General features: G+C 40.5%; 1 protein-coding gene across 1 annotated transcript; it reads left to right on the top strand.

Annotated features, from left to right (window-relative positions):
* The first annotated feature begins 256 nt into the window (after positions 1-256).
* On the top strand, positions 257-11,818 carry tfap2e (transcription factor AP-2 epsilon). Its single transcript, XM_029443140.1, has 7 exons — positions 257-500; positions 1,849-2,289; positions 4,296-4,350; positions 7,323-7,554; positions 9,195-9,313; positions 9,770-9,908; positions 10,802-11,818. Exons 1-7 carry the CDS (start codon positions 474-476, stop codon positions 11,061-11,063), a joined length of 1,275 nt encoding a protein of 424 aa, XP_029299000.1. The 5' UTR covers positions 257-473; the 3' UTR covers positions 11,064-11,818.
* The last annotated feature ends 3,352 nt before the right edge of the window (positions 11,819-15,170 follow it).

Raw genomic sequence — 15,170 nt, 5'->3', positions numbered from 1 at the left:
ATATTAAAACTGATATGTTTGTATCATCTCTCGGTGCATAAAATCCAGAATATGATTCACTGACATTTTTTAAACGAAACAAACAATAAATGCAGGTACAGTGTGTGTGTTTGTGTTTGAATTAACGGAGGGTAATTGAATGAATATATCTCTTTAAGAGAAGTAGACCCTGTCGACCCCTCCCCTCATTCTGCCGGGTGCGCGCAAAACCTATAAGTAGTGCGCTCATGGAGAGTCTGTAGGACTCCGTGTGTGTTGTGCGCGTGTGTGAGTATCTGACAGCAGCAGCTTTTTATCTGCGCGTAAAGAGCTCCGTCAAACAGAGAGAAGGAAAAGTAAATAACACCTTTGAATTTAATGGACCATTAAACACAGCCTGGATTACATCTCGGAGCATTTGGTGACATCGTTCAGTCGTTGGAAGCCTGCGCATCCTGTTGAATTTAAATTTGGGGATATCTAGTGTGGTCCAGATGTTAATCCACACGTATTCCGCTATGGTGAGTTTCATAGAGACTCTTGTTTTTTTTAAACTGCTGATGTCTGTGTGTTACTAATGTAAATCAATTTCAGGGAAGAGTTTGTTTTCTGTATGCGCACAATGTGTTATCATAACTTAAAAACAGCTATTTTATGGTACTTTAAGATAGAAAAAATACTTTAGGATTTGATTAATGTGTGATTAATCAACTGGAACAGTTACATAATAATCGTTGGTGGTTTTCTTTGGCTGACAGTTAAATATATTTTTGGTAAATGTGTTCTTTGCTCTCCAGTAGAATCTTAAGTGTCAAATGTCCATACTTCCCAATGAGCCTTTCTGACACATAGTTTAGTGTTGCGGCGCTGCGCATCTGTCTCCGGAGACGGTCTTTGTCTGCACAGTGTCACAGCAAGTGAGACCGGCTGACAGTAAAGTGTCCACTCACTGCACAAACTGTGACATGCCGAGACAGAGTAGTAGTCCATCTCTCTGGAGGAGTGTTATTGCGTTTTACAGCCCCAAATATAAACTTTGTTGACTAAAATCATGAACACACAATCCCGCACAGTGTGGGTGATGTATGACAGATACATATATATATTTATATTTATATATATATATATGTGTGTGTGTGTGTGCTTTTAACCTGACAGTAGGCCTCTCTGCCTGACAGATAATAGGCATTGTTCCACAACAGCAGCATTGATCTGGGTGACCCAGCTTTTTAAAAGAAATCCAATTTTACCAGGATGTGTGTGAGCATAAATGTAGGCTAGTGGACTACATTTCTTTGACACATACTGGTGCATGCTGGCATTTCTTTTACATGAGGGGTTAAACTTGTAAAGGCAAATAAAATCACATTTGGTTTTCTGCGCCTTGTCAGCCTAAATGAACCTTTTTTCCCCTTTTATGTTCATATTGTGGTGTCAATGTGGTTTCGTTGACACGATGACCGATTATTTACAGACGTAACCCCCTCCCGGAGCAACGTGTTGTTGTGCATTACCTGTCCTTTGTGCAGCTTCTTGGTGGCCGTGACCTTTCTGACACTGTTCAGCAGCGATGCCAAGGGCGTCTTCTGCCAGTGCGCATCATTTCAAGCGCTGCTTCTATTTCCAACCATCTGATCAAAATTGAAAGACATTAATTTAGCTGTTTTGTGTTATATATTTTTTTAAATAAATCGTTATATATTTTTTAAGTTTTCTTTTCATGCTTTAACATTTAACATTTCCCGGAGCTGAAAACTTTTGGAATCTCTGTGACATATAATGAAATAGTTTGTCCCGTGTTGCATCTTCGGTGTAACACTTTGAGGTCTTTGAGCTCCTGATATGAAGCAAACTTTTAATTTTCTGCAGGACCGCGCAGACGGACTAAGCGGCTCTTCGCCTAGTGGGCGCCTCTCCCAGCTGTCCTCCCTGAACCAGGCCGGTTACTCCTCGGCTCCCCCGCTCTGCCACACTCCGGCCTCTGACTTCCAGCCTCCGTACTTCCCTCCCCCCTATCCCCAGTCCTCCCTGCCATACTCCCAGAGCCAGGACTCATATTCCCACCTGTCAGACCCCTACACTTCCATCAACTCCATCCATCAGCATCAGCAAGTGGCATGGCACTCGCAGAGGTCGCGCTCCGACGATGGGGGACTCCTTTCACAGTCGCACCGGGCTCTGAGCCTCGACCCCCGGCGAGATTATGCAGCTGTCCCCCGGCTGCTGCACGGTCTCGGAGAAGGTGCTGCCGCTCTCGGGGACGGTCCTCTCGGGATGCACCTGGGACATCACGGCCTGGACGATCTTCAGGTGAGTTTATTTATTTATTTTTAGCTTTCCATCCTTTGGTTGCGTTGGTACTGCGCACTGGGAAGACCGTGCGTAAAAGTAACTGATCATTGCGCACAAACATGAACACTTTATGAAAAAAATCTCCTCTGGGCCTCTTTGATTATTATTATTTTTCTATTCCAATGCCTTCACAATACTCTAATATCATAGACAATAAGTGCACAAATATCCCTCATACTTAAAAAGGCCCTTAAGGCAATTTATCTTCCATTTCTTTCAAACGACACAATTCATAATAAAAATAGCTCACATTGATTAAATAGATTTTTAATTATGCACTAGGCATACATATTATTAATTATGTTCATTGATTTGAAATGTTTTACCTGTTATTTATATTTATTTATCTTTATAATAAACATGTCCAATGACAATTAGAATAATAAGAAGGAAAACTGTTGTGCGTCCCTTACAACAGACTAAAGAAACTCAAATAAAATGAAAAATGAAAAACTGCCTATGTACTGTTGTAAGATCTGAAAGATATATTTTTGCAACAATATTAGCAGAAATAGTTTATTTTCCCCTCAAATATTCGTTCATGAATTAATTACAAACAGTATATTAAATAGCTATCCTTAATGTTGTCAAATATGAATTTTTCGTGGCCTGTTGAATATGTGTATTTCATGTCGTTTTTAAGAGTTTTTGAGACAGCTGTGTTTCGAGTTGAAAATGTTACGCTGGGGTCTTAGTGACTGTAATTCATAGTGTAGATATACAGTAGAGGAAATGTTACGATTTATATAGACTATATGAAAATATGTAATCATTTTTTGAGATTTTAAGATTTTTATTTCTAGACAATTCCGTTTTTTTCTTTTTTTTTTGTTGGGTGACATTTGCCCGTCTTATTATTCGTCAGGACATTCATGCAGTACTCTCCGATGTCTCGCACAAAGACAAAGTGATTCTGCAGCCCTTTGCCTTCTGCAGGTTTTTTTGGAAGAAGAATAGTTTCTATGGTTTATTGAGCAGTCAGCTTCCCTGCAGCAGGTGCAGCTGCAGACGCTGTTTGTTGCCTCCTCGCAGAAAAACACACCGAGACCAATTGATGTGCACGGTCATTAATAGAAAAGAAACGTTTGACAGGAGCGCCAGGCAAGGAGTCAACCCGGGCATGTTACTGTTAAACGCTCCCACTTGACAAGGACCTTTTATTTGATTAATGGATTATATCCTTCGCGTTTGAATCCTCTTATAAATTCACCACAAAGGAGACATCCGAGAATCGCCATGAAAGACAATTTTATCCTCAGTGAATGGAAAGATCAAATAATCTGCCTTTTATTCTACAGTGGCCGTTTTTTTTATATTATTTAATCATATTTTCTTTTTTCACATATTATTTTTTTCCTAAATATGCCTATAGTGAGATGAACATGAAACAAATGTATAGGAAATTATTACATTTCTAGGCAAAAAAATAGAACATATTTATATGTTTTAAAAACTGTTCTTTAGTTATTTGAAACAGTTTAAATTATTTATTCAATTTAATTGTATTTTAGATGAAAAGGGCAACTTTTCTTTTTCAAAAAAATTATTCGTGAACCAAAAACTGGGCTCATAAATAACATAAAAATAATACATTTATATGATGCTACAAAATGTAAAACATTAAACAGCAAAACAGTCCTTTAGTGTCAAGCTCTGTAGAAATAGGAACAACTTGTTCAAAATCATCCGTCATAACTTCTATCATTTACCATCTTTCCATTCTGCATGAAGAAACTCAATCGAATAAGAGTTACAGATTTTATTATTTACTCTGATATGGATAGTTGTTCATATGTGCTGCGAGGGAAAACCTAATGTTGGGCCGTCCATCTTGCTTTGGCCTGAGAGAGAAAACCTGTGTGTGTGTGTGTGTGTGTGTATATAAATGTGTGCATAAAAATGTGTGTGTGTTGGCTGTGAGGCCGGTGGATAAATGATAGTGACTGTCTGTCTGTCTGACACAGGGAATGGAGGAAGGATCAGCCCTCGGCATCCTCGACCACTCTGTCATTAAAAAAGGTAAGAGGTGGGAGAGCTGTGTGTGTGTGCGTGTACGTGTGTGTGTGTGTTTGTGTGCGTGTGTGTGTGTGTGCGTGTGTGTAAGTGTGTAAGTGTGTAAGTGTGCACCTATATAATTGTGCTATACATGCTGAAGGGGGTTTTGTGTTTAGGGGCACTCCAACACTAGTCTCTCTCTCTCTCTCACACACACACACACACACACACACACACACACACACACACACACACACACACACACACACACACACACACACACACACTCACACACTATAAATAATTCTGTTTTGCTATTTCATTTGAAGTCAAGAAGTCCTCTAATACTCAGCTGCAGACTTCACCCCAAAGGCACACATTCTTAATGAACTGTTCATGGTCATATGAGAGAGAGAGAGAGAGAGAGAGAGAGAGTGTGTGTGTGTGTGTGTGTGTGTGTGTGTGTGTGTGTGTGTGTGTGTGTGTGTGTGTGTGTGAGAGAGAGAGAGAGAGAGAGAGAGAGAGGGATTAGAGTGAAGAGGAGAGGAGAAGTGGGGCAAAGAAGAAAAGGGAGGGGAACATGATAAAAGAGGAGTTGTGGGGAAATTTGCAGAGTGTGATCACTCTAATATTACCGACTCTGAGTTGCAGGAGACACAGGGGCACGATTAGAAAATTCAAGTTGGATTTGTTGCTGGTGGAGTCGTGAGATACTGTGAAATCCTCGCTCGGGGGGGGGGAGTGAAGGTTTGCTCTGAAACGAGCTAAAGATGACACCCAGTGTGTTATAAAATGACTGACAGGATTACATTAAATGTGCTTTTGCTGACAAAATAAAACGTTAACATCGTGGACGCCTTGTATTTTAGAAGTCACTTTTAAATGAAGAAAGAAATGTGGATTTTAAACAACATCCTTTCACATTTTGAATGTATTTTGGCCTTCTAAATTCTAAATATCCAAACCCCTCACTTGTATGATCCTCTCCAAGCCATAAAGTTTTCACAAAAACAAGGATTTAATTCTCCTGATCAAGTCCCAGAGGAAGAGCAGGCTCATACTGTACATTTGTAGCTCGATTCAAACTGCTACTAACCAGCAGTCATTTGATGAAGTGACAGTGATTCCACTTGTTTGCCAAACGCTTCGAATTGATCAATTACCACAGCGAGACTCTCCCCGGCAAGCACTTATAGCAGATAGCAGAGCAAACCTAAAGCCCTCATGAATAAGAAAATCCAATAGGGAGAAGAGAACGAGACAGAATATAGGAAAAAAGAGGGGGAAGATAAAGAGTGGGAGGCACAAGAAAGAGTCAAAGATGATAAGAGAAAGAGAGGCAGCTTTAGAGGGAACTCTGTGGCCTCGCCGGCTGGCTGATCGGTTGCTTGTGAATGAGAGGATTTTCAGTCTGCGCTGCACAGCAGGGCTTCATAAAGAGACCACCCGCCGCCCACAGAGTGAGGGGAGAGCCGGTGTACCCACTGCACAGTTGTTTGGATAAAAAAATGTTTTAAAGAGACAGAAAGTTAAAATTGTAGAGCCATCAAGATTGGAGAGACCACAGGAAAATCAGAAAGATGCACATGTTGCATATTCTTGTAAACATCAATGTATTGTTTACTATAATTGCAAGCACCTTTAACTGCTTAATTGATACCTTAACATGCCTTAAAAGGATGATTCTCCCTTATGATAGGAAAAAAACATGTTTTCTGGGAACGACATGCAACCTCTGTTGATTCCTGTTCCTAAAGAAATATTTTAAATATTGTTTCTCGGAGATATTTTCTATTTCTTACCTTTTGCCTTTTGTGGTGTCCAGTCATGCTGATAGTTTTGGTTTCATTTGTCCAGGATGTCCAGATTTCTGACTCCACACCAATACAATGGAGGTGAATGGGATGTTGTTCTGCGGTGCTCACAACATTGACAAATCACATTAAAAAAATTAAACGGCATAACATCTTTCCAAATTGAGTTTTCCAATTACCCACAGAAAACACATCCAAAAGTAAAAAAAAAACACATTCACCTCCGTTGTATTGGGGTGAAAGCAGAAATTTCATGAATGGGTTTCTCAAAACCTGCGCTCATAAATCCAAATGTCTCTGCATGGCTCGGGATCAATTGAGGTAAATGAGCAACAATTTTCAGATTACTATAAATCTAAAATGAAATCTAAAAAAAGACCTTAAGGGTACAGATCTACGTTATCTTTGAAAATGTGGTCCTCATAAGTATAGAAGTAGATGAACACACACACACACACACACAAAGGGGTTGATTCCTTTCAATCCTCTCTATTCAGAGGATTTCTGCCCACACAACTGCAGGTTTAGTGGATTCAGGATTTAAGATTAAGACTCCACAGATTATTTCATCAACACCAATTACCACCTTAAAAGATGGCAATAACAAAGGTTGAAAAGCCAATTAGACTTTGTTCTCAACAGACATCATCAGATGTGTAACTGAACAACCTGTCAGCGCTGCAACAAGTGTTGTGGTCAACGAACAGATCGGGGAGATGCATCTTAAAAATGCCTCGTTTCTCCCCAAATCTTTCACTCATTAAGAGGTTAGAAAAGTCTTCAGATCATTAGCTTTGACACCCCACTCCCCCTCCTCCTCACAAAACTCATCTTAAAAGTTTACCACAGTGCAGAAATGTGAGTGTGAATTGAGCTCTTGAATGTGTGAAATGAAACTATGTTACAATGTAACCGCCTGAAGTTCAAACAACAGAATCAACAAGCAGCACTCCAGAATTAGAGCTGTCGACGCAGGGGAGAGCATTACACTGAATAGATTAATCAGGAGAGGAGGGGCACGCTGCCATTCACACTTTGCATCCTGCTTTTGTTGCTGTACAACTCTCTGTAGCTTTGATTTTCAGATTTTTGTCTGACACAAATAATGTAAATAGCCTAAAAACATGTAAAGGTTGCATGCAAATAAACGTTCTTTTTCTGCCTCCTTTATTTCTCCCTTAGTTCCCATCCCGTCCAAGCTGAACGGCTCGTCCATGCCCATGTTGTCCCTCTGTAAGGAGGGTCTCGGTGTGGGATCCGTGTCCAACCCAGCCGAGGTTTTCTGTTCGGTCCCGGGTCGCCTCTCGCTGCTCAGCTCCACCTCCAAGTACAAGGTGACGGTCGGGGAGGTGCAGCGACGCCTCTCCCCGCCTGAGTGCCTCAACGCCTCTCTGCTGGGTGGAGTCCTCCGCAGGTGAGAGGGAGATGGGGAATGAAGAGGGTGTGATGGAGTTGTTTTTTAAGGAGTCTAATTAGGATTCTTTTAAGCCTTTACTAAAATACACCTTTTAATGAATAATTACCATTTATCTTACATCTTTGCTTTTACACTGGAGAGTTTTACCTCAATAAACCTCTAAAGATTGTTCAAAAGCAACAGTGTAAGGAGGGGAAATCTGTCCTTGCTTGAACCGTCACAGCTTATAGACATATGAAACATATGCAATGAGAACCAGTGCCCTAAATAACTTGAATTCGAGATGATAACAGCTGTTACACTTGCAAGCTCATGTTGTTATTTAGTGGTGTATCTCTCTAATTCATATCGATAACTGAAAGAGAAAAAAATCAAGAACCAGCATTTATTAAAAATGTAGTCTTCACTCAGTGGCATAAACAACACTGCAGGGGAGAGATGAAAGCTGCCAAAACATCTTGTTTTTTGTTAAATGTAATTTTACAAATATAACAATCGTATCATGACAAAGATAACTGAACTGAAAACTGCTTCCTTGTATTGAATTTGTGAGTGTACTTTGTCGTTATTAGTTAATAGAAAACTCACCACAGAGACTCTTGATGTAAACGTCCTTTGATATCAACCATGTACTCCATTTTCCCAAAGCTTTTCAGAATAAGAGCGCTTTAGGTTAACCATGGGGCCAGAGCTGAGGACCCAAAATGGGTCATGGGACTAAATCATAAGAGAAGCAATGTGGTTTAATGAGCCACAGCCTCGGGGCAAGAAAGCAACTTTATGAATGGGGTTGCAGGCTGAAATACTTTAAGAGGACATAATTAAAAGATCTAAAGAGTAGTAAATATCGTAAACCTCCTCAGCAGAGAGATAACGCGACCCCACTGATAACACATCAATGACTATCCTTTTGAGGTGCTTGTGCTTTACTCGAGTATTTCTGTTTTACTTTATACTTCACTGCATTTCAGAGGGGAAAGTATTATTTACTCCACTGCAATTATTTGACTGCTGTAGTTACTGATTCCTAGGATTGCACATATGATTGTATATATAAAGTATAAGTAAAGTAATAAGCTCCACCTCAACTAACAGAGAAATGCTACTTCCATATTAATACACCAAACCCTAATATCTATTAATATAACAATATTACACTTACAGGGGCTGTTTTCTACATAATAAGTACTTTTACTTTAGATATTTATAGTACATATGTCTTTTAATACTTCTGTGCGTTTACTGTTTACTGTACATGCATGACATACTTTGACACGATGGTACTGCTACTTTGACTTCAGTAAAAACTCTGAATACTTCTTCTGCCACTGCTAAATATTTCTGTATTAATAAATATCAACATTTTCTTGAATATAGGTACTTAAGAATAAAGAAAGTGTTGATAAAAGGCAAAGTAACAACAAAAAACACCGAAAGAATACAAGACACTATGAGTGTTGACAGGGAACATACTGTAGGGAGATTTCAGCTTCACTTTCAATTACATAAACACACACAAATGCATGCATACATGCCAGCCATGGACACAGCCAGGCACACACAAAACTCAGAAACACACATACACACAAGAACCATCTCCTAAAAACTGCTCTCTCTGTCTCCCTGTCCCCCCTCAGGGCGAAGTCAAAGAATGGTGGCCGCTGTCTGAGAGAGCGTCTGGAGAAGATTGGCCTCAACCTGCCCGCCGGGCGACGCAAGGCAGCCAACGTCACTCTCCTAACATCTCTAGTGGAGGGTAGGGAGAAACACACACACACATAGAGTGACCTGCATATATCCTGACAGATAGAGACACATATTCACATAGAAATATACTCGCATGAGCAGACATGAATAAACAAGTCATAGCATGGGGGGCTGCATGCATGGATGGTGTCACTTGAAAAAGCTAAAGCTGCGGCTGCCTCACAAAGCCAAAGAGCAGTGAACTGTTTGAGTGGTGAAAGTGAGAGAAATGGCTGAGTTTGTCTCTTGACCTGACCCGACCCACGCCGTTACAGCAGTCCTTTAAATGTGTGTCATTTAAAAGCATATATATGGATAATTATCTGATGTAAAAACACAACTGGAGCACTGACAGAAGTAGAGCTGCTTTTTTGCCTAATGCAGAAGACTATCCCTTTTTGTACTAGTTAGACTCAGTCTCACTCTCCTCCTCCTCCTCCTCCTCCTCCTCCTCCTCCTCCTCCAGGTGAGGCCGTTCATCTGGCGCGGGACTTTGGTTACGTGTGTGAGACAGAGTTTCCAGCCAGAGCCACAGCTGAGTATCTGTGCAGGCAGAGCGAGCCGGACCAGCTCCCAACACGGCGCAGCATGCTGCTCGCCACCAAGTGAGTGCTTCATCCCTCCAACTGCACAATCTTTAAAGGAGCAGTCCACTGATTTTACATGTGAATTTGCTGGTCATGGGGAATACTAGGAGTTTTGTCACTTGAGTAATTTCAGCGTGGGCTTTGACAACATAATAAATGTGTTACAAACTGAGAGGCATTTAGTTTTAAAGATGTGAGTGTTCACCAGACACGGAGCGTCTGACAAAAGATGCCATTAAGCTGCATCATGGGAAGTGTAGGCTCTCGGGTTTTTAACCACACTAGGGTATAGAAATGGGACAATATGAAGATTTCATGTCACGATTATCCTAACCAAAAAATTAAACTCCATGATATTATCCTGATAGTCATCAAAATATGCTTTAAATTAAACTTAAACTTAAAGTTACTAAAAAAAACAATAATCTCAATAATAATTTTCTTTATCAACAAAGAAACTACATTTTGGCCACCATCCCAACACATCAGTTTTGATTTCAGAATTTAAATGTCTCTGTGTTTTGCAGTTTTTAATGTAAAATATTAGCCACCAAGTTGTAAACAGTATGCGCTTAAATATCATACAAGGTACGATGGACGAAATGCAAAATAAATATCAAGACACCTGCAAACTGAATACATTCTCATAAAAGATTCATTCAGTCCAACTACAACATTTTTAACAAAGATGTTCAACTAATGTTAAAACAGTTCAAAGGGAAATTGTAGATATAAGTAAATTGTATATACCCCTTTTATTTAGTTGGACTTCGCTAAGCCCCCCAAACTCCAGTGGCCATTCTGTTGAGGGTGTAAAAATCTTAATTTGGCACATAATTCAGGTTTCAATCATGGTAAAGGCAAAATGTAAATAAAATAACAAACTGATGTCTTGTCTTTGTTCTTCTCAGGGAGATCTGTAAGGAGTTTGTGGACATGATGTCCCAGGACCGCTCTCCGCTGGGCGGCAGTCGACCCACCCCCTGCCTTGAGCCCGGCGTCCAGGGAAGCCTCACCCACTTCAGCCTGCTCACCCACGGCTTCGGTACCCCCGCCATCTGCGCCGCACTCTCCGCCTTCCAGAGCTACCTGATGGAGGCGATCAAAATGCTGGACAAAGGAGAGGGCGGAGGGAAGAACCACCACGACAAGGAGATGAAGCACCGCAAATAGAGGGAGGACAGACAAGATGTGTTGAAGGGTGGATGAGATGAGAGGCAGAAAGGAAGAGAAAAAGAGGGGAGAAAGACTGACCGCTGCTCCTCTGCGTCTTTACCTTCGCCCTCAGGATAAAAACTGAGACTTTTACCTCCCAGAAAAACCTCTGAGGCCCCTCTCGTCGAGGAGGCGGGGGTCATGATGATATCTGTACTGTAATGTGTGTCCACAACCACCTCACTCAACATGACGCATGGACCTCTCTTCTCAGTAGCTGGTTTGTGTCATGATGGCGTCGACAAAACATCTCTTCAGGATGAGTTCCTACATATGGCTGTATTTATTTCCTCCCCCTTTTTTATTTTTTTTGGTAAACATGTCACCTTTATCTGCGTTTTAGAACCCCCTGCCTTCATCAGTCACTCTCATACACACACTTTTACACATTTTATTGGACTAAACTCATCTGGGAAGTGTCGTAAAGCCATATCCGAGACAACAACCTGCTCTTTGCTCCTCTTGAACTTTGGGAGACTTTTAACTCCACCTGATTGGACATATGTAGTTCTTCTTCGTGGGTGGTCATGGGAAATTGAGTTCTCTGGGTTCTCTAACAGTAAGGAGGAGTCAAAGGCAGCTAAAGGAGATTTGGTTTCTTTTATTTTGAAGTACTACGTGTTGGTAACTTAAGAAAATAAGACAAATCATTTTGTACTTTCTGTGTATGTTTATTATTAATGTTATTACTGTTGTTATTATTATTGTATTACGGCATAAATGTAATATATTATTAAAGAATTAAGAACTGATCGGTTTAGTTTCATGTTTTTATGGTTTCATCTGGGATATCGGAGCGATAAAAAGTAATGGCACTTTTAGGTACATTTAAATGCAACTGCCCACTTCAACTTACTTTTTAAATCCAAAGGTGACAATAGGCTTTTATTGTGCTCACATTGTAAATGCTTCCTCTTTCCATTTGTTGCAATAATGATATTTTTTATTGATCCCTGTAGGCAAAGTCTATTGTGACTTCAACAGGAAGGTCAGAGCGAGGGCTGCAACTAACACTTCATTTCATTATTGATTGATGTGTCGATATCTTTTAGCTTAATTGCTTTGTCTATAAAATGTCAAAAAATGGTGACAAATGTCCATCACAGTTTCTCAGAGACCAACCGCATGTCTTCACTCTGCCTGTGTAATCTGACCAACTGTCCAAAATCAAAAGATATTCTATTCCCAATGTTTTGGTTCTGATAAAAACGTCTCCACAGCTATAAAATGGATTGCCTTAAAGTTTGGTACACGCATTCACGCCCCCTCAGGATTAATTGTAATAACTTTCAATGTACTGTAACGCCTTCATCAGGTAAACATACTCATCTGTCCAACAATTTGGTTTAACAAAAGAAGACCTTCTCATCAGCTTCAGCTTTACTCTGTGTGGTGTGCTACTTAGCAAATGTTAGCATGCTTATACTCTAAACTAAGATGGTGAAGACGGTAAACCGGCTAATTATCAGCATGTTAGCATTGTCATTGAGAGCATATTAGCATGCTGACGTTAGCATTTAGCTAGGTTCCTTCACATGAACGGCAGCACGGAAATAACTCTGGATTCGGCTATCAGTGAATTTTACAACTTTTAGGACCTTATAACTTAAGTAAGAACTATTCAAGTGTTTGTACTGGGAAGTTTATTAACCTAAAATAAAAGAGAACTAATTCATTCACTAATTAATATAGACGTCCCTTTAAAGATTGCCTAAAATGCATTACATGACAGACCTGAAACTTGTCATTCCACGGTTTGGCCTCTTCCTCAGGGCAAATCTTCATATGGGACGGGTTCTCTCAGGGAGTCTGACATGCTTCTACAGAAGCCCAGAAGAACAAACCAAACTCTGGCTTTAGAGAGGGCCTTTTGCCTTTTTACGTTACATGAAAGCAACAGAAGGTTCTCCGAAAGTGAGCGGAGGTATATTGCAATCTGCAACCTCACCGCTAGATACCACTAAATCCTACACACTGGACCTTTAAGTACAGCCTCACAGAGATGCTAAGGTGGCTGTAAATCACCTTAATTAAATACTAAAATTGCTGATGAATTTTCTGTCAATCTACTAAACAATTAATCGACTAATTGTTTTCGTACTTGTATAGCGCATGGCTAAAGGTTGCCAACACAAGAGCCTGAATTAGTGGCCATGAACACATTTTCTGTGTGCAGCCCCAAGGGGCCAGTCAAAATATAAATCAGGCCCCCTCTATACATGCAGTGCTCCAGCAGGGGCCCGGGGAGATGGGGGCATCACAGCTGCAGCCCTGAACATTGTACCTGGGAGAACAGAGGCAGTGGTGCGACCCCCAGCGCCCAACAAGCCACAACACACCTCGGCTCCCCCCCTCAACCCATCTGTTCCACATTTCTCCCACCGACCACCTCTCACCACCCCTCCACAGTCCTTCACTTTATTTAACCAGGACAAGATACTCAATGCAATTATTGCTTTCCAGGGACTGCACACATACACGTGTCGTCTGCTCGTACGCTCTCAAACATCACTCATTTCTACCTGCCTATATCTCCCTTTCTCTCCTCCCATCTCATTACCCTCCTGTGTCAATCCCCCCCCCCCCCATCCCTTCATCTCCCACTCTGTAACCTAACTCCCCCTTCCCCTCATCCTCCTCATCCCCCTCTCTCCCCCTATTCTCTCCCTCTATCTGACACTCAGCGGGGCCGCTCTCCATTTCTCTCTGTGCCTCCAGGCAAACATATGCTGTTCTTCCCGTCAGATTCCGGTGTGTTTGAGAGAGGAGGGATTGTTTAATGTTTATTAATCACCTGTCTGTGGTGTAGAGAGGAGACGATGATAGAGCCACACACACTCTTGCACACACGGGCTGTCTCACTCACACACACACACACACACACACTCTTGCACATACGCGTTCAGCTGTGATGTTACAAACTTGGCCTGGTTTTTCCATATACAGCTATAAGTATGCTCATTTACTGTAACACTTCTTGTATCCAGTCAAAATGTATCTATTTCAGCAGCTACTTAGCAAATCATTCAAATTGATGTGATTTTCCGCCTCAAAGATCATCCTGCAAACTCAGGCAGTGGTGGAGGAATAATTTAAATCCTTTACTTAAGTAAAAGTACTATTACCACACTGTACAAATTACTCTGTTACAAGTAAAAGTCCAGCATTTAAAATGTACAAGTAAAAATACTCAATGCAAAAAAAGGCACCCTGGGACTGTTATTACGTATATCATTAGATAGATTCAGATCAATTCTAAATAATTAAAAGAAAAAGCAGTAAATCATCACATTTAGGAAGCTGGAACCATGAAATGATTTTTCTTTAAAAATGAATTAAACATTTAAAATAGTTGCCAATTAATTTTCTGTCAATGTGCACATATTTAAAGTAAATTGTAAAGTAACTTGTAACTAAAGCTGTGAGTAATTGTGGCGGATTAAAAAGCACAATATTTCCCTCTGAAAGGTAATGGAGTAGAAGAAGAAAGTGGAATGAAAAGAAAATAGGTACAAATACCTAAAATCCATGATGAGTACAGTACTTGAGAAAATGTACTCAGTTATTTTCCACCTGCCGACAGGCCCCTTCTTGATCTTTCAAAACCAATTTCAGTAACAAATACATTTAAAACAAAGAGTTGAATTCCTTGCACACTGTCAGCACATCTACTAAAAATGCAGCCTGTGGCTTTAGCATCGAGATGTTGTTTCATATTGTGAATTTGATGCCTGACAAAGGTAACGAAAACGTTGCATTTTCAATAACCACAGTGCTGACAGTGTGCAGGAATTCAATGCTTTCATTCGAGTTGTTTCATTTTCATATACACTAGGTGTGCTTCACAAAATATTTAGCAAGACGTTTGAGATCTGGTTTATGGTGAGCTTCTCCCAACAAATTTAGAAAAAGGGTTAGGTTTCATAGTTCGACTACTGACACATCAGCCTGTTCAATAAGGAAGCAAGAACAAAAGAGATACGTGCATTAACTTGGCTACTTCTGTTATTTGTGGGAGTTACAGTAGCAGTTTGTTCTTCAGAGCTTTTAATTGATGTTGCTCAT

The sequence above is a fragment of the Cottoperca gobio genome, chromosome 11 (genome assembly GCF_900634415.1).
Source record: "Cottoperca gobio chromosome 11, fCotGob3.1, whole genome shotgun sequence".
NCBI classification, from domain to species: Eukaryota; Metazoa; Chordata; class Actinopteri; order Perciformes; family Bovichtidae; genus Cottoperca; species Cottoperca gobio.
The sequence above is the reverse complement of the archived record's forward strand: the minus strand, read 5'-3'. Positions and strand labels throughout refer to the sequence as shown.